Source organism: Patella vulgata, chromosome 3 (genome assembly GCF_932274485.2).
Source record: "Patella vulgata chromosome 3, xgPatVulg1.2, whole genome shotgun sequence".
Classification (NCBI taxonomy): Eukaryota; Metazoa; Mollusca; class Gastropoda; family Patellidae; genus Patella; species Patella vulgata.
This window is the reverse complement of record NC_065881.2, coordinates 4,877,863-4,897,345: the sequence shown is the minus strand read 5'-3', so window position 1 is coordinate 4,897,345 and position 19,483 is coordinate 4,877,863. Positions and strand designations below refer to the sequence as shown.

The following is a 19,483-nucleotide window of genomic DNA, read 5'->3' as shown; positions in this document are numbered from 1 at the left end:
CCTATTTCTCTGTCTCCCCTTTGAATATGTGCTTGACAGAGAAATGAATTAAAATCAAATGGGGTTTAATGTCCTACTGTTCTGCTCCGACTGGGCTAATGAAGAAGGGCATATGCCATACAGTGTGCTATGAGGGAAATTTTGCCCGGGCAGCAGCACTATGGCCTACTCCTTGATCCTCATCGGCAAGTCTATTGAAAGAGTTATTGCGTCTCAAATTTCAAATTATTTGTCTGAAAATGATTTACACGAATCACTTCAATATCCTTACAAAAGAGATTACAGCACAGAGACGGCTGTACTTAAAATTAAAAACGATAGTGACCTGGCACTGGATAAGAATCTAGCTGTGCACTTTTGAATCTCAGTGCTGCATTTGATACTATAGATCATAGTATTCTATTTCAAAGGATGAATTCAGATGAGACGAAAAACCGAGGTCCCGTGTATACATTGGAATGCACGTAAAAGATCCCTTGGCAGTTGGAATTCGATATAAGAGTAGGCGATAGTACCACTGCCCGGGAAAAATTTCCCTCATAGCACACTGTATGGTGTATGCCCGTCTTCATTAGCCCAGCATAGGAGCAGAACAGTAGGACATTAAACCCCATTTCATTTCATTTCATATCATTTTCAAAGGTTGAAATGTTCAGTGTTCAATAGGCAGGCTAAAAATGTTGGTTATGTGACCTATGAACCTATGTCCCCAGTTCCCCAAATCAGTGGTATCATACAGAAAATACATCGTCAAATGAAAGCTATGTTCGAGAATATGCTCTAATCTTAATACTGATGCCTGCCAGAGTGTTGTTAGAGCATTAGTAACATCTCATATGGACTATGTAAATTTACTTCTATAAGACGCACCAGAAACAGCTTTAAACAGTTTACAATTAGCGCAAAACAATGCTGCACGTGTCATAACTAGAATAGGAAAAATTGAACATATAACAGCTAAGTAACATTGGCTCCCACTTCGAGTCAAGTTTCAATTTAAAGCTCTTGTGAATGTGTTTAAATCAATTTATTCTAACACTGCACCCAGTTATTTATAAGAACTCTTTGATTTCTATACTCCCCGGCGATCCAACCTTCGTTTTTCAAGTGATCGTAGGATATTGAGGATCCCTTAATATAATAAACGTTCTGGTGAATAAGCTTTCTTCGTCCCAGCAGTTAAAATGTGGAATGATCTTCCAAAAACTCTCCTGTTCCATCCAGAACTTTAAGACTTATATGTAACTTAAAAACATATTTATTTCAAAAATGTTTTAGAACTGTTTTGTTCTGAATGCACTTAAAAACATGAATGTGTAATGAAACGCTATATAAATTGAGCTATAATAATAATAATAATGATAAAAAATCCTGATGAATTTTCTTGGACAATGCAGAGCGAGAAGCGTGACAGAACTTCCTCCCTTACATGTATATAAATCTTCAAACAATAGCGTCATTGCTTGACAGAACACCCTCTTTTATCATTCTTCAAACAACAGCGTCATCGCTTGACAGAACTCCCTCTCGGATATGTATCTTTAAATGTCCTGCTAATGTTCGATTTCGATTAAACGCTTTCCCACAAACGCGGCATTCAAAAGGTTTTTCCCCGGTGTGAATCATGGAATGAGTCTGTAAATGACCTTTCTGAATAAACACCTTTTGACAAACATCACATTTAAATGACTTCTCTCCGCTATGATAATTTGAATGCAACATAAGCCGGCTGTATTTGTTGAAAGTTTTGTAGCAAATGTTACACTGAAAGTAGATTCCTTTATGAATTTTTAAATGTTGATGTAAATAAAAACTGTGGCTAAAAGATTGGCTACAGACATTACAGTTGAAACAATCATCTACAGCATGTATGCTGTTATAGTGCTCTTCAAGGATTCCATTGGCACTGAACAGCTCATCACAAATTTCACATAGGAGAGGCTTATCATCATGAACACTCTGATGCAGTTCAAGACTTTTTTTGCTGCAAAATGATTGGTGGCAACCATAGCAATTAAAAGGTCGCTCCCAATGGGTTTTCATGTGTCTCTTAAAGTTGGTTTGAAATTTGATTTGTTTGTCACAAATTTCACATTTATAAGGTATCACTCCACTGTGGGTTATCAATTTATGATTCTGAAGGCTCTCTTTCTTTTTGAAAGTTCTATCACACTGATCACAATTAAATGGCTTCTCACCCGTATGTGACAGCATGTGGGCAGTAAGATTACACTGAAAACTAAATGATTTACTACAAACATCGCATTTAAAAGGCTTGTCACCCGAATGATGTATTTCGGTGTGTGTTTCAAAGCTGCTCCTTTTCATAAAAACCTTTTTACAAAAGTCACAATTAATGGCCTTTCCAGAATGCTGGGTTCTCTTGTGTGATCTTAAACTGCATTTGTTTGTAAACGACTTATTGCACATGTCACATTGAAAAGTTTTCTTTTTTCTTGATGAAATATTTTGCGTACCTGGATCACCGTGTATTTTACAATGCTCTACTAAGTCCGTGTATAATTCAAACATTCCATAACACAGTTTACATTGATGTATTGCTTCAACATCATCAGCTACCTCTTCTTTAACAACATTTCCATGTGTTTTGCAATGAGTCTCTAATTCAGAGTAAACTTCAAACGCTTTCCCACAAAACTTACATAGATGAAAACCTTCTGAATCACTGGTTTTCTCCTTTTTAACATATACACAACAATTTTCATCAGTTTTCGTTTCTTTAATATGTATTTTACTATGATTTTCTACATAAGTTATTCTATCCTCGAGGTTTATATGGCAGGCTCCACCTAATTCATCAGTTTTCTCCACTTTGATATGTATTTTTTTATGAACTTCTAGATCACTGTACTCTTGAAAAATCTCATCGCATACAACACACTGATGAAACGTGTTGACATCATTAGTTTCCTGGAATACATAAAAATTATAACATCGTTAGTTTTCTACAAGAACAATGAACATTTATTGAAACATGTACATGACTATCATACATATACTCTAGATCGCTAGATTTAGTGACAGGATTTTCATAATGAAATTTAAACATAAATTATGCAAGAGCTAAATCTGCCTATTGCGGATCTTTCTTTAGGCCTGAAATATTATCTAAATTATTAATTAGACATTAATTAACTTATCCACACCATATTCAACTCTCGATATCATTGCTAGCCTGTGATATTTACTAGATTATTATCTGATTTGCTGCTCAACTTTCTTTCATGATTTAATCATGAAATGGATAATCGAGACTGTTTTTTATTGTAGGCCTACCGATTTTAGTAATGATGATCGAGGATAAAATCGCTGAAATCTCAGTTCAGAGTGGATCAATTTGACGAAATTTTCAGCAAATTGCCTTTACATTATCTAGTTTTTAACTATTATAGTGAGAACTGCTAGCTCTTCATCTAATCTTCCATAATGTATCTTTAGGCTTTATTAGGTGATATTGTCAGAAAATATGGTCTCAGCTTTCATTTGTATGCCGATGATACTCAATTATATATTTCATTTACACCTAATTGTCCATCTTCTTTCAATTTATCAGAATTGCAACTTGAGAACTGTATAAGTGAAATTAGAAGATGGATGTCATTCATAAAATTGAATGATGATAAAACCGAATATTTGTTATTAGGCTCAAGGCATCAATTAAGTAAATTTGCACATGATAACCCCCCTGTTGTAATTGGTAATTGTGATTTATTTTCATCTTATTCTGCTCGTAATATTGGGGCAATCTTTGATAGTTTTATGCTTATGGGAGCTCAAGTAAATAATATTTGTAAATTGTGCTATTTTAATATCAGAAATATAGGTAAAATACGTAAATTTGTAACTGTAGAGGCCACTAAGTCACTTGTTAATTCTCTGGTCACTTCTGGATTAGATAACTTTAATTCACTTTTAGTTGGTTTACCTTTTAAGCTGATAGATAAATTACAAAAAGCACAGAATACTGCAGCTAGACTTGTTACTTTAACTAAGAAATGTGACCACATAACTCCTGTTTTATATAATTTATACTGGTTACCTGTTAAATATCGAATTGATTTTAAGATTTTATTACTTACTTTTAAATGTTTAAATAATTTAGCTCCTGTTTACCTCTCGTTTCTTTTTTAACTTTTTACACCTGGCCGAACATTACATACATCAGATAAACTACTTTTAAAGCCCAAAACTGTTCAATTAGTCTCTTATGATCAGCGCTCTTTTAGTTATCAAGCACCTGTTTTATGGAATAATCTACCATTTAGTTTAAGATGTTGTACATCTCTATATTCTTTTAAAAAACAACTTAAAACACATTTATTTAATCAGGCTTTTAACTGACTCTGTATACAATTGTTAACATGTCCATAATCGTGTTGTTTATTTATGATACTACCTCAAACTGTGAAACACGCGTCTTTAAGTTTTATCTTCAGAAAGGAGTTAGTAAAACTCGTTAAATCTTTGAACCCTTGTTAATTACTGTTGTCCTCTGAATGTATGTTTGTTTGCCTTTTTTTTTCTTTCTTTATTGTTTGTTTGCTTGTTTGATATTTCTTTATTATCATATAATATGATATATATGCACTTTGTAAATATTATTACTGTGTAGTTGCTATTTTATAGAGTAGGAGGGACATGTTGAAAATTAGAACTCATGTACTAAATATGTTCCCTCAGAAAATAAAGTCATTATTATTATTACATTGTAAAGTGCCCCTGAATATGAAAGGGTGCACTATAAATATGCTTTAATAATAATAATAATAATAATAATAATTCATGCCTTTCGTGTAACTGGACATGTACATACAACAGTTGAATCAATGACAGGTCTTATGGTTTCATGTATGCGCTCGTGTTAAACTAAATTTCGTTTTATCTTATATGGCTGAGTTCGTAGATTTGTGCATTACCCTATCAATGGCATCGGTCAAGTCATTTAGAAGACGGGGACGTGTTTTTAACAGCGTGTTGTATCGCTCATACTGGTTCTAGCGAGGTAAGCAAGGTCTTATTTTCTCACTAAGATGTTCATTTACAATTTTTAGGCGTTCACAGGGACTGACACGCGAGCATTTAGCAATAAAAAGTTGTCCAATAAGTGAAAAATTTTCGCCAAGGATTCAATAGGACGGTTCCTGAACGTACAGTGCGAGTGTAATGAGACCTATGTTCAGAGCTGAACTAGTGTTATACCTGCCAGAAAACACACAGACACCCTCTCCACAGCTAGGGTGACCCACCATAAATAAATATCTCCAAATATCTCGACAATTACGCCACAATATTTATATATATGCCAAGCCTCAAATCAGTTTCACACAATTATAGTCACTAAATAAACGATCATGTTGTACTTAATAAGCTATGACCTTTAATCATCTATAAATAATAGACTGAAAACTGGTTCCAAATGTCGTCCATAACATCCAGACACTTTTGAGTAAAAGATAGGTTACGTGCCCTTGTTTTGAAATTAGTCTCGGTTAACCAGTCTATCGACCATTCTACGTCTGATTGACAGGTCGGGATAATCAAGACTACTTTTTTACGAAACATAACAGAAAGCTAGAACAAGAAATTGAATTTAGAAATAAGCACGTTAGCTAGCTCAACAATTGTTTTAAGAAGCTTGTAAAAGTAAAATGAAACTACTGCTAGTATCATGTTCCTGTCTAACCCGAGTGTTTCAGAGATATTATTTGTACTAAACCAAAAGATGCCGCTCTTAACGGTACAGTTAATGATAAAGCGATTTAAAAAATGAAACGAACGTAATTTCTAAATCTGCTGTAATAACCAAGAAGCTTAATTTTACTGCTATTCAAAATTGTCAACAATAATTTTTTTGCGGCTGCAATAGTTGATAGATTTGGAGAGAATTGCACATGCCATGGCTATTTATAGTATCATACTGTCAGAAAGTTGGTCTCGACACGGCGAATGTGCACGCTTCAGTGGTAGTCTCGAACTATCAGCGGTGGACTGTATTTCTGTAGAGTGCATGGGTCACCCTACCACAGCATGGAATGGGGTTTAAACAGGGCATAATTTGCAAAGGAACCTCCGGCCTATAAAATAAGATGGCTCTGTGTTCATACACACCATATTGTCTGTATCCGTGAAGATTAAAATGGCGAATCCATAATAATCATACAATATTTCAAATAAGGCTATTGGTATTGTCTTCAAAAAAGCTTTGGTATTTGTCTTTAAATTCGTGGAAAAGAAAATTCCCTTGTTTCTTTCTTGAAATCACAATTATAGACCCTAATAAGGGCAGACATCTTTCTTTCTGGTATTTAGTTGTATACTTCCTATTGACGGTGATCACGCTAACCCGATTAATTCATAATTAGGTAAATCATAATTTTAATAGATTCTCTGGTCAGCATAAACACATCAACAATCAATTAAAACGACAAAAAAGTGAGATTCGTGAAATTAATATTTGTTTTATCATTGTCCTCTACGATAAAAATAACCGCCATTTCAATATGACTGTATGTTAGCCCTGGCATTACCTGGTTTGTGGAGGGGTCATGGTGGCTAAGTGGGTGAGACGCTGGCATTGGCCGAGAATGTTCATCCAGATTTTCCGGAGTGGTTCCCCCCCCCCTTGTCAGTGATGCCGGGTGGAGGGCCTGACAAGGACAGCTGTCTAGTCGTTCGGATGGAACGAAAAACCGAGGTCCTGTGTACACATTGGAATTCGATATAAGAGTAGGTTCTAGTGCCGCTGTCCGGGCAAAATTTCCCTCATAGCACACCGTATGGCGTATAATGCCTGTCTTCATTAGCCCAGTTCGGAGCAGAACAGTAGGACGTTAAACCCCATTTCATTTCATTTCATTTCATTTCATTTCACCTAGTTTGTGTCCAGTGGACGCTATGCTACATGTAGTCTTATAAAGAGATCAATTCTATCAAACAAATGTATGGTATGGCAATAAATAGAACTTATTTTCCAAATCATATTCAAGGTTTTTGGGTTTGACTGTTCAGCTCCCAATTGTCAGGGATGCAAGATTGGGATGGCCTGGCAAGAAACGGCATCTAGTTGTTCAAAACGGTATGAAATAAAAGTGCAGGTTTTAGCACAATTATGGCATATGCCCGTCTCCATTGGACCAATCGATGCAGATTGTAACCCATAACATCTTGTCTGATTTTGATGCCTGTCTGGTTTTATTAGAGAGTACATGATGAGGTCATCAACTTGCACTTATTACAAACAATTTTAGAAAATTAAACAAACAAGAACAAAAGTTCAACTCAGAATTTAGGACTAAAAAATACAATAGCCCCAAGATTATGCCAATTGTGAATTACTCGAGTTGGATGGATTCGATTCAAAGTTTTAAACGAATCTTGGAGCACGAGCAGACGTATTTTATTTCAAAATGGAGGACAGGAAGGGACAATGAAAAATACATTGATTGTGACTGAAATTGAATGCAGAAAAACACTGAATGTTTAATTTTGTTTGATGTTAATTAATTTTGAAGAATCAAAGAAATACAACTACGGCAGTTATTAATGCACGTGATTAATGGAAATGGTGAGTCTCATAAATTGAGACTGGGGATGATCGATTCGATTTCTTGTAAATTTACTAAATATAAAAAATTAAACCCATACCGACCTGCAATAGCCGAAATGGTCAACAATAGGTTATTTAGTAGGGGTCTAACTATCTAACCAATCACTAGTTGTATAAAAAAAGATATTGTGTTCTTGAATGTGTCCAATTTAACAGCGAATTTATTATTATTATGTAACATACTAAGAACCAAACTACATTTTTTGGGCACCAACCACCACCCCCCCCCCCCCAGTCAAAAATTTCCCCGTACGCCTATGCAAAAGGGATATAACTAATGTTATACACAAATCTACTTAAGTAGTACTTAATTAAGCCACCATTATTTCAACATTACATTTGGACACAAAAATGCAACGGTTTTAAATTTAAAATGACAATTTGGCATAAAGAACGGTGAATTAGAAATAATCGATATAAATGAGTTGAAATAATGGTGGATTTAGGTAAATCGTGCTACAGCAAACCAACGTGTATGATTTAGCAGTTTTCAGTAGGTTACGGTACTACTATAGAATGTCTCGGTCAATAATCTTAATGCTCGTCAAGGCCACCATTAATTTGTTAACGATAACCCATTCAGACATTAGAAACAATTTCCTTGATTAGTTTTATTTTCACCATTACAAAATTAGGCCTATACAACAAAAAAAGGAAAGAAAATAAAGCTGATCATGCTACAGTGTGTATTTCCCTGATCCTACTACATTTATATGCATATATCTTATTATATTACAGGAACCTGGTTGTGATGTCGAAACCTTGCATCAATGTGTTGTATGTGATGAGAATTTTCAACAATTCCTTGACCTAGAAAACCATAATAAAATACATGTAAAGAAAGAGAAAACACAACATGATAGCCTGAATCAAAAACATGTAACCATTAGAGAAGATAAATCTAACATTGTTGAGCCAGAGGAAAATTATCGTGTACATTTTAAATCAGAAAGAACTGATCATGATAAAAACTCTGTTTTACGTTTTAAGTCAGAAAAAAATGATCACAATGTAGCTGCTCATGAATGTAATTTGTGTGGTGAGATGTTTGAATTATACACTGATTTTGAAGAACATTGTAAAACTCATACTAATAAAGAAGAGCCTATACCAAGTACTTCACAGCAGTTTGCCTGCGAGTTGTGTGGTGAAATATTTCAATTTTTCACCGAGTTACACAAACACCGCAAAATACACAAAGAAGAACGTCGGAAAATGAAAGTTGCGGGCGGGAATCCTGTGACAAGTATTTCAAACAAATTTACAATTCTTAAGAAACTACTGAATAAGAACCCAGTGGAACCGACAATAGATATGGGAGAAATACCTTATAAATGCGATGTTTGCGGGGATTCTTTTTACACACGTTCCACTCTGATTAAACACAAAGAGACACATAACCGTATTAAGAAACATCACAAGTGTGACCTATGTGATAAAGCATTCAGTTGGAGACAGAATCTGAGAAGTGACAAGGCCACGCATACTGGTGATAAACCTCATACATGTGATTAATGTGATAATTCCTTCACGACGAAATCCAGTCTTACTCAACACATGCGTACACATTCTGGCCAGAAACCTTTCAAATGTGATGTTTGCAGTAGATCATTTGCCTGGAAGCAGAATCTTAAAAGTCATATGACGATTCATACCGGTGAAAAACCATTTTTTAAATGTGACCTTTGTAGTGAATCATATACAACAAAGAGAAGTCTCATTAAGCATGAACACTCGCACACGGGCACCGAGAGACCCTTTAAATGTGAAATTTGTTTCAAGTCCTTTGGTTGGAAACACAACCTCAAAGGTCATATGTCAATTCATACAGGGGAAAAAACGTATATTTGCGGTATATGTACTAAAACGTTTTATACGGCTAGCGAACTGAAGAGACACATCAAGACCCATACTGGAGAAATGTGGAATATGTCTCGCATCTTTTACGTCCAGTGGAAATGAAATGAAATGAAATGGAGTTTAACGTCCTACTGTTCTGCTCCTAACCTGGGCTAATGAAGACGGGCATACGCCATACAGTGTGCTATGAGGGAAATTTTGCCCGGACAGCGGCACTAGGGCCTACTCTTATATCGAATTCCAACTGCCAAGGGATCTTTTATGTGCACGCCAATGTGTACACGGGACCTCAGTTTTTCGTCCCATCCGAACGACTAGACAGCTTTCCTTGTCAGCCCCTCCGTCCTGCATCACTGACAAAGGAGAACCACACCGGAAAGTCTGGATGAACTTTCTCGGCCAATGCAGGGATCGAACACCCGACCTCCAGGCTAGCGAGCACGTCCAGTGGAAGTTTGAAGCTACATTTGAGCATTACTGAGCAGAAACCTTATAAATGTGAATTTTGTTGTCAATCTTTTTCTCTTATAGGCTATTTGAATTCCCACAGAACATATCATTCTAGTGAAAAGCCTGCAGTGAAACAAGAAACTGAAATGTCCTGAAATTAATGCTACTTGAAGTAGAGATGAGCGATATTCCTGGAATCAAATATCTCAATTTTTTATCAAATATCTAGATTACTGTTTATCACCCTTTAAGGGGGGTCATGGTGGTTAAGTGGGTAAGACGCTGGCTCGCTAGCCTGGAGGTCAGGTTTTCGATCCCGGCATTGGCCGAGAAAGTTCATCCAGATTTTCCAGCATGGTTTCCCCTTGTCAGTGATGCAGGACGGAGGACCGGACAAAGACAGCTAGCTGTCTAGTTGTTCGGATGGTACCAAGGTCCCGTGTAAAAATTGGCATGCACATAAAAGATCCCTTGACAGTTGGAATTCGATATAATAGTAGGCAGTAGTGCCACTGTCAGAGCAAAATTTCCCTCATAGCACACTGTATGGTGTATGCCCATCTTCATTAGCCCAGTTCGGAGCAACAGTAGGACGTTAAACCCCATTTGATTTCATTTCCTTTCAGTCACCCTTTAAGTGTGGTTTAATGGTTGAGAGCAAGACATTACATAACATATTAATAACGCACGAATGTTGTTTCAATATATTGTGCAATGTCTTGCAGTGGACGCTTACGGCTAGCCCCCGGATCCATTCACTTTTTTTAAATTGTTTGTCTGTTTGTGTTTTCATGAGTATGATGTCTTGTCCGTGTATTTGTTTTTGTGTAGATTTTGTGTGGTGCAGTCCCCCTGAACTTACTATTAAGTACAAGCTCATTAAACTACTTAAAATACATACACTATCCCGCACATGCTTTTTCAATGAAATATGTCACGCGAGTCCAATATTTCATCTAGTATAAATAATGTACGCTTGGCAGATGACGTCATATCTGTATTTTAACCATAAATAAACATGCATAAAAAGTTGGGCAAACACAATCCCCTTTGTATATTCATTGTCTCAAAACTAGCGATTTTTCCTGATCACAGACTGTCCTGACACATTGATAATCTGTGTATCAGTAGTCTTGCTAGCTAACATTATTTATATTTCTGTCTTATTGAATTTTTTTCAGTCAATGATTCTGTTGAAAAATGAAAACATCGGTTTATAGACAATTCGTCAAGATGCACAGAAAATTGAACAGGAGCTGCAACAATCTTTAAAATACAGTACCGATTGGTTGGAAAAGTGAGCAGGAAAAGTTACAGCAGATGATTTGTGGAATGAAAACTTGAAAGTTTATGACATTGTTTATTCTTTTTTATTCATCATTAAGCAATAAAATATTGCAAATAACACAAAAAGAAAGGCATGTTTTCACCATTTATTTTCTGCTAAATATCATCCAGAAAAATAAAAACCAAGGTGCGTCACACTAACTTTGTTTTTTTCGATATTTTTCTGAACTCAGTATTTTTTGACAGTTTATAATTCTGTGATGATTTTATATCGATAAAATGAAATATCGCCCAGCTCCAACTTGATGGACATCCTGAGGAGCTTCTTGCAATGTAATCACTCGAGGGACCACGTTTGTTTCTTTTAAGATAAGTTATGTAATAATGACTTTCCCTGTCATTTTTTTTTTTGTTCAGAATAATGAAGTAAAATCATTGAAATGTAGTCTTTATAGGACATTATAATTAGTTTTTTTGGTTAATTGAATCAATTTTAATATGAAATAATGACTTTTCCTTTCCTTTTTTTGAGAATAATGAAGTAAAATCATTGAAATATAGTCTTTATAGGACATTATGATTAGTTTTTTTGTTTAATATAATCATTTGTAATATTGTATAACCTGAAGCATTATGAATAAACCCCCACTCATTTCAGCTTAAAATTTGTTTTGTATTACTGGTGAGCAGTGATTTTATACGCCCAGATTGAAATGTGGTCATATAATGTTGTCATCCCCGTCTGTCTGTCCGTCCGTAGCTAAGTCTCTATCTCAGTATCATCCAAAGTCATATCTGTATTTTAACCATAAATAAACATGCATAAAAAGTTGGGCAAACACAATCCCCTTTGTATATTCATTGTCTCAAAACTAGCGATTTTTCCTGATCACAGACTGTCCTGACACATTGATAATCTGTGTATCAGTAGTCTTGCTAGCTAACATTATTTATATTTCTGTCTTATTGAATTTTTTTCAGTCAATGATTCTGTTGAAAAATGAAAACATCGGTTTATAGACAATTCGTCAAGATGCACAGAAAATTGAACAGGAGCTGCAACAATCTTTAAAATACAGTACCGATTGGTTGGAAAAGTGAGCAGGAAAAGTTACAGCAGATGATTTGTGGAATGAAAACTTGAAAGTTTATGACATTGTTTATTCTTTTTTATTCATCATTAAGCAATAAAATATTGCAAATAACACAAAAAGAAAGGCATGTTTTCACCATTTATTTTCTGCTAAATATCATCCAGAAAAATAAAAACCAAGGTGCGTCGCACTAACTTTGTTTTTTTCGATATTTTTCTGAACTCAGTATTTTTTGACAGTTTATAATTCTGTGATGATTTTATATCGATAAAATGAAATATCGCCCAGCTCCAACTTGATGGACATCCTGAGGAGCTTCTTGCAATGTAATCACTCGAGGGACCACGTTTGTTTCTTTTAAGATAAGTTATGTAATAATGACTTTCCCTGTCATTTTTTTTTTGTTCAGAATAATGAAGTAAAATCATTGAAATGTAGTCTTTATAGGACATTATAATTAGTTTTTTTGGTTAATTGAATCAATTTTAATATGAAATAATGACTTTTCCTTTCCTTTTTTTGAGAATAATGAAGTAAAATCATTGAAATGTAGTCTTTATAGGACATTATGATTAGTTTTTTTGTTTAATATAATCATTTGTAATATTGTATAACCTGAAGCATTATGAATAAACCCCCACTCATTTCAGCTTAAAATTTGTTTTGTATTACTGGTGAGCAGTGATTTTATACGCCCAGATTGAAATGTGGTCATATAATGTTGTCATCCCCGTCTGTCTGTCCGTCCGTAGCTAAGTCTCTATCTCAGTATCATCCAAAGTCTTCGACATTATTTGTCAATTTAAATCAACATTGATGTTGTGATTTTGCTGGGAAAAGATGGGCTTCTGATATCCAATATTTAAGACAAAATAAACATTTTACCATTGGTACACAAATCGTGTACCATAATGTGTTTCAGCACCATTTATAACAAGGGACTCAAAGAACGAGGCTAGACATATTCCACAAGTCATGTCAAATGGTGAAGCTACATTCTTATCTGGAGAGCATGCGCAATAAATATTATTAGTATAGACTGGAATAACCAGACACTAGAGATTGTCATTCGATTGAGACCTTGCTGTATTTCGTCAAACATAACTGATTTGAAAAAGTTACAGTAGAACTGAAACAATTTGATATAAATCAGTTTATATACATTCATATTACATTATTATAATTATATGAGTTGCAACATATCTGGGTCAATATCTGGTTCCCAAATATTAGCGATTTAGCTCCTTTAAAGTAAAAGTAGACATGTATTATTTGATTATTAGGGATTATTTAGCTATGTCGCTTATTTCAGTTGTGGTGTACGACTGGGGTCTAGTCGTTCGGATGCAACAAGAACCCTCGCCAGCAGAAGCGCCACTGTATGGGCTAAATCCCCCTTAGCATGCTAGCCTCTTATCATTCAGACATACATTCTATGAATATTAGTGTGGATGTGTTGTCAACATTTGAGGGGGTCACGGTGGCTAAGTGGGTAAGACACTGGCTCGCTAGCCTGGAGGTCGGGTGTTCGATCCCTGCACTGGTCGAGAAAGTTCATCCAGATTTTCTATCGTGGGTCCCCCTTGTCAGTGAAGCAGGACGGAGGGCCTGACAAGGACAGCTGTCTAGTTGTTCGTATAGGACAAAAAACCGAGGTCCTGTGTACCCGTTGGCATGCACATAAAAGATCTCTTGACAGTTGGAATTTGATGTAAGAGTAGGCCATAGTGCCGCTGTCCAGGCAAGATTTTGCTCACAGCACACTGTATGGCGTATGCCCGTCTTCATTAGCCCAGTTTGGAGCAGACCAGGAGGATGTTAAACCCCATTTCATTTCATCTGAGAATAACTAGGTCATGAACTAGCACAGATTATCCAGTCATTTTACATTACCGAGTATCCAACCCCCCATTTTCATTGATATTATATGTTAATCAACAAGTGGGAAGTTGGATGGCCGAATGGTTAGCTCTTGCGCGCTGTATCATAAGGCCTGTCATTGAGTCAACTGGCGTGGTTTTGAATCATTGATTGTACGTGACAAGGAGTAAGGTCGCCTGTCCAACTTTGTTGGTTTTCTCCAGGTCCTCTGGTTTCCTCCCACTGCTAAAGACTTCTACACGCACGCAAATTATTATTGAAATAAAATTAAACCATATGTTGGTTCCAAAATGAACTAGTTCGTGTCGAGTGGATGTTAAACCCCATTAGTAGTGAGTGTTGTTTGTTTGGTAGCTGGATAATATGGAAAAGTTGGGTCTGGCTTTGAGCCCATTTGATGCCCACTCCCACCCATTAACTGAGCCTCCAGACTAGTTGGATAAGATGTGATTCGTTTAGCATCAGTTACATCACTGGTAATCATGTGACCTTTATAAAAACCCTCGGGTACATTAGTATTAGAAATGAGAGAGAGAGAGAGAGAGAGAAATGGGGTTTAACGTCCACTCGACACAAACTAGGTCATTTCGGGACTAACATGGTTTAATTTTATTTACACAATTCGCTTGCGCGTAGTGGTCTTTAGCAGTGGGAGGAAACCGGAGGACCCAGAGAAAACCCACGAGGTTGGACAGGCGACCCTACTCCTTGCCACGTACAACCGGGGATTCGAAACCACGCCAGTCGACTCAATGACAGTATTAGAAATGATCTTACAATGATCGGAACTCTGTAGCATTGGGACACATTTCATATTCGACATCAACATAGGTGCTGCCTTGGTTAAATTGTGCTGACTACATGTATTTTGTGATTTGAAAAATTAAAAGTTGAAGTTATTGGGGAAATTGGGTAATTCGGCGCAGTAGGACGTGAAACACCATTTCATTTCATTTCGACAATTCTAAGCAATCGATCAAAATGTGAATTAGTCGCGTTGACTAGATCCTATTCCAGTTAGTATATACAACATTATATGCGCATGCGCGTAAACTCCTGATTAAAATTAACCATGGTTGCTGTTTGTCATTGGTTGTGCTGTGCTAAACCGTCAGCAGTTAGTTACACAATGGAATTGGTTTAGTTTGTAGATTTAGAAACAGGGCATGCCAAAGAATAAGTGTTTTATAAAAATGATGGAAATGGTACGAAATCGTAGAATTTTTGATTTTGTGAATAGGTGCTTTTTACTTTTAGGGGTTTTCCCTTTGAGTTTGACGTCATTTTCCGTCATGCGCTGTGTCCAAACAGACAACCCTGGCCAAAGATCATTTGGAATTAGTCCACTTATAATAAGGTCCATGTGCAAGCAAATTATTGAAATGAAATTGAACCACATGTTAGTCCCGAAAATGACTTAGTTGGTGTTGAGTGGACGTTAAACCCCATTTCTCTCTTTATCTCTCGACCATCCCAATCAGTGATAAAATTATTTTAAATTGTTGTTTGATCTGTTCCAGAAAAGTAGAACATTAAACTCCATTTTCCTTTCACTTATATTTTCTTAATTACAGGAAACTAACGAGGTTAAAACTTTACATCAGTGTGCTCAGTGCGATGAAATTTTTGATGAGTACAGTGACCTAGAAGTCCACAATAGAATACATGTTAAAATGGAGAAATCGGGTCATCAGTGTAGTGTATGTGACAAAATTTTTAAAACTTTAAATGATTTACAAAACCACAACAAACTACATCTAAAAAAAGAGAAAACTGAAGATGTTGCGAGTTTTCATCATTGTACCAAAGCACATGTTAAGGAAGGTGAAACAAAGGATTTGAAAAACTTTCATCAGTGTAGTTTGTGTGGTGAAATGTTTGAATTATACACCGACTTAGAAGAACATTGTAAAATACATGTTAAAGAAGAGAAAACTGATGATGTTGACTTCGAAAAAGCTTGTCCAGCAGACTTTGAAGAGATGATAACTGATGCACAAAATCATGTTAAAGTTAAAGAAGAGAAAATTTATGCTGAAAATTGTAAAGTACATTTTGCCGAGGTAACAACTGATATCAAAAATGATGTTAAAGAAGAGAAAACTGATGATGTAAAAGCCATACATCAATGTAAACTGTGTTACGAAAAATTTGAATTATACACAGATTTAGTGGAACATTGTGAAATGCATATTAAAGAAGAGGACTCTATAGCGAGTACATCACATCAATGTACAAGTTGTAAAAAGAAATTCACACAATACAGTGAACTAGAGAAACACAGATGTACATGTACCAATAGAAACTTACAGATGAGTGGTGAGAGTCAAAATACCAATATTGTTGCTTCCCAAAATATTTTAGTATTAAACAACAAACTTCTACGGCCAAACTTTCATTTGGAGACTGCAAATAATTCCCCTAAATCCTCCCACACGGAAAATCGTCAGTTCTATCAAAGTAACATCTGTACGAAAGAATTCAACCAAGGCGCTCCTGTACAATCACATATGAAGACTCATGTACCAAATACGGTTAACGATGAAACCATGGAAACAAGATGGGATTCATTAATGTATAAATGTCATATCTGTGGGGAGATATTCCGTTCAAGTTCAAATCTCACCGACCACCTGAAGCTTCATTCTTTAGAGAAAAAACATAAATGCCATATTTGCAGTAGTTCATACTCTAAGAAGTATCATTTGTCACAACATATTTTGAAAGCCCATTCATCTAAATTGAAAACGTACAAATGTCACTGCAACGCTGAGTTTAGTTCTACTTTCGATTTGAAAGAACATGTGCAAACACACACATGTACAGATGAGAAACCCTTTAGATGTGAGGAATGTGGAAAGATATATTCACGCAAATATAAACTGGTCGTTCACATGAAATCCCATCGCACAGAAAAACTGTACACATGTGAAATTTGTTCAAAATCATTTACTGGAGACATAGAACTGAAGAGGCATGTCAAAATTCATGAATTTAATCCAGGGAACTCTTCGAAATCTGTGGATTTCGACGAATTAATTGATAAACCTGTGCAACCACAAGTTGCAGGTCTTAACGGTCAGATGGCAAATAGCGGTAATTTTTTTAATTTTAAACTCCAGTTAAACAATACCAGACCGGGCAACACAGCTACACAGACAGGGCAACTGTCTTTTACGGACAAACCATTTAAGTGTTTTGTATGCAGCAAGACCTTTCCCTTAAAAACGGGACTCGAAACACATATAAAGGTGCATAAGAAAAAAAAATGTGATGTTTGTGGTAGATCTTTTCGCGATAAACGTGCTATGGATATTCACATATGTTCGTATAAACGGGGAAGAAGTAATTTTAAATGTGATATTTGTTGTGTAACGTTTCCCTTTAAACAAAGTCTAAAAACTCACATGGAAAGTCATGGGATTTTTAAATGTGATTTTTGCAGTCAATCATTTCCATCAAGCAGTGATTTACAGGAGCACAGAATAATTCATTCTCAGGAAAAGTCTTATAAATGTGATGTTTGTAGTAAATCATTTCCATCAAGCAATGATTTACAGCAGCACGGCATGACTCATTCTAAGAAAAACGCCTTTTAAATGCAATGTTTGCAGTGAATCATTCAAATCACGGTTCGATTTAGACGAACACAGTATGAGTCATTCTAAGAAAAACGCCTTTTAAATGCAATGTTTGTAGTAAATCATTTCCATCAAGCAATGATTTACAGCAGCACGGCATGACTCATTCTAAGAAAAACGCCTTTTAAATGCAATGTTTGCAGTGAATCATTCAAATCACGGATCGATTTAGACGAACACAGTATGAGTCATTCTAAGAAAAACGCCTTTTAAATGCAATGTTTGCAGTGAATCATTCAAATCACGGATCGATTTAGACGAACACAGTATGAGTCATTCTAAGAAAAACGCCTTTTAAATGCAATGTTTGCAGTGAATCATTCAAATCACGGATCGATTTAGACGAACACAGTATGAGTCATTCTAAGAAAAACGCCTTTTAAATGCAATGTTTGCAGTGAATCATTCAAATCACGGATCGATTTAGACGAACACAGTATGAGTCATTCGAAGGAATACCCTTTTAAATGTTACAGAAATGTTTGCAGTAAAACAGTTTAGTGTTGATTTAACAGAAAACAGGGAAACGCCTTTTAAATGTGATGGTTGCAGTAAATCATTTTCATCAACCAGGGCCCTTATTGACAAAAACTTAAACTAAGATACAATCGAAATTTTAAGAAATACTGCAATTCGATTGGCTGACCAATATGCAGATTTGATATATGCAAATTGATTTTACTGGTCAGCCAATCGAATTGCAGTATTTCTTAAAATTTCGATTGTATCTTAGTTTAAGTTTTCGTGAATAAGGGCCCAGTATTTCCAGTACTCAACTCGCGACTTGAAAGAGCTAAGGAGTCACAGTGAGGAGACGTATGTAATTTGTTAAGTTGCCTTATTCACGATAATTGCTGACTAATTTGATGAACTGGCAACATGACAGAAAGTGGGCTTTGCGAATTCTTGGGACTTGACATGGTACTAAAGTCAGCAACAGGCACTCGACTCGGAACTAAAGTCACCAACTTGGGACTCAATGTATAATTGATTTAATATACATAAAAGGTTTAGCTCACTCTTAATAATTATGATTGTTGATACGAATGTTCATACAATTGTTGATATGATTATTGATTGTTCATACAGTTGTTCATACAAATGTTCATACAATTGTTGATATAATTGTTGATATAATTGTTCATACAGTTGTTCATACGATTGTTCATACAATTGTTGATATAATTGTTCATTGTTGATACGATTGTTGATATAATTGTTCATACGATTGTTGATATAATTGTTGATATATTGTTGATACGATTGTTGATATAATTGTTCATACGATTGTTGATACGATTGTTGATATAATTGTTGATATGATTGTTGATACGATTGTTGATACAATTGTTGATACGATTGTTGATACAATTGTTGATACGATTGTTGATAGGATTGTTGATTGTTGGTACAATAATTGTTGAGATAAATATTGATCCTATTATTGATATGATTGTTCATACAATTATTAATTGTTCATATGATTGTTGATTGATATTTATTATATTGATACATTGTATATAGGCCTACATGTATATATTTATTATATTGATACATTGTATATAGGCCTAGGCCTACATGTATATTAACAAAAATAATTTAGAATTGTAGTATTTTTATTTTTTAAATTTTAGAAAATAAAG

The 19,483-nt window shown here is 35.4% G+C and overlaps 2 protein-coding genes and 1 long non-coding RNA gene across 3 annotated transcripts; 2 read left to right on the top strand and 1 right to left on the bottom strand.

The window, feature by feature from the left end:
• Positions 1-1,275: 1,275 nt before the first annotated feature.
• On the bottom strand, positions 1,276-6,312 carry LOC126814822 (zinc finger protein OZF). The gene is made up of 2 exons (XM_050540205.2): positions 6,130-6,312; positions 1,276-2,931 (listed from the first exon to the last, which is right to left on the bottom strand). Exons 1-2 carry the CDS (start codon positions 6,130-6,132, stop codon positions 1,492-1,494), a joined length of 1,443 nt encoding a protein of 480 aa, XP_050396162.1. The 5' UTR covers positions 6,133-6,312; the 3' UTR covers positions 1,276-1,491.
• Positions 6,313-7,431: 1,119 nt separating this feature from the next.
• LOC130012296 (uncharacterized) lies at positions 7,432-12,967 on the top strand. Its single transcript, XR_008787710.1, has 4 exons — positions 7,432-7,585; positions 8,366-9,284; positions 11,119-11,411; positions 12,206-12,967. It is a non-coding gene; the product is annotated as an uncharacterized LOC130012296 (long non-coding RNA).
• A 2,262-nt stretch (positions 12,968-15,229) lies between these two features.
• LOC126814814 (zinc finger protein 624) lies at positions 15,230-19,483 on the top strand. The gene is made up of 2 exons (XM_050540192.2): positions 15,230-15,404; positions 15,774-19,483. Exons 1-2 carry the CDS (start codon positions 15,366-15,368, stop codon positions 17,796-17,798), a joined length of 2,064 nt encoding a protein of 687 aa, XP_050396149.1. The 5' UTR covers positions 15,230-15,365; the 3' UTR covers positions 17,799-19,483.

Excerpts from the sequence above, each read along its gene's own strand:
- LOC126814814 (XM_050540192.2), top strand. The coding sequence starts at position 15,366 with ATGCCAAAGAATAAGTGTTTTATAAAAATGATGGAAATG. Across the intron at positions 15,405-15,773 it reads TTATAAAAATGATGGAAATG|GAAACTAACGAGGTTAAAAC; the intron begins GTACGAAATCGT and ends TCTTAATTACAG.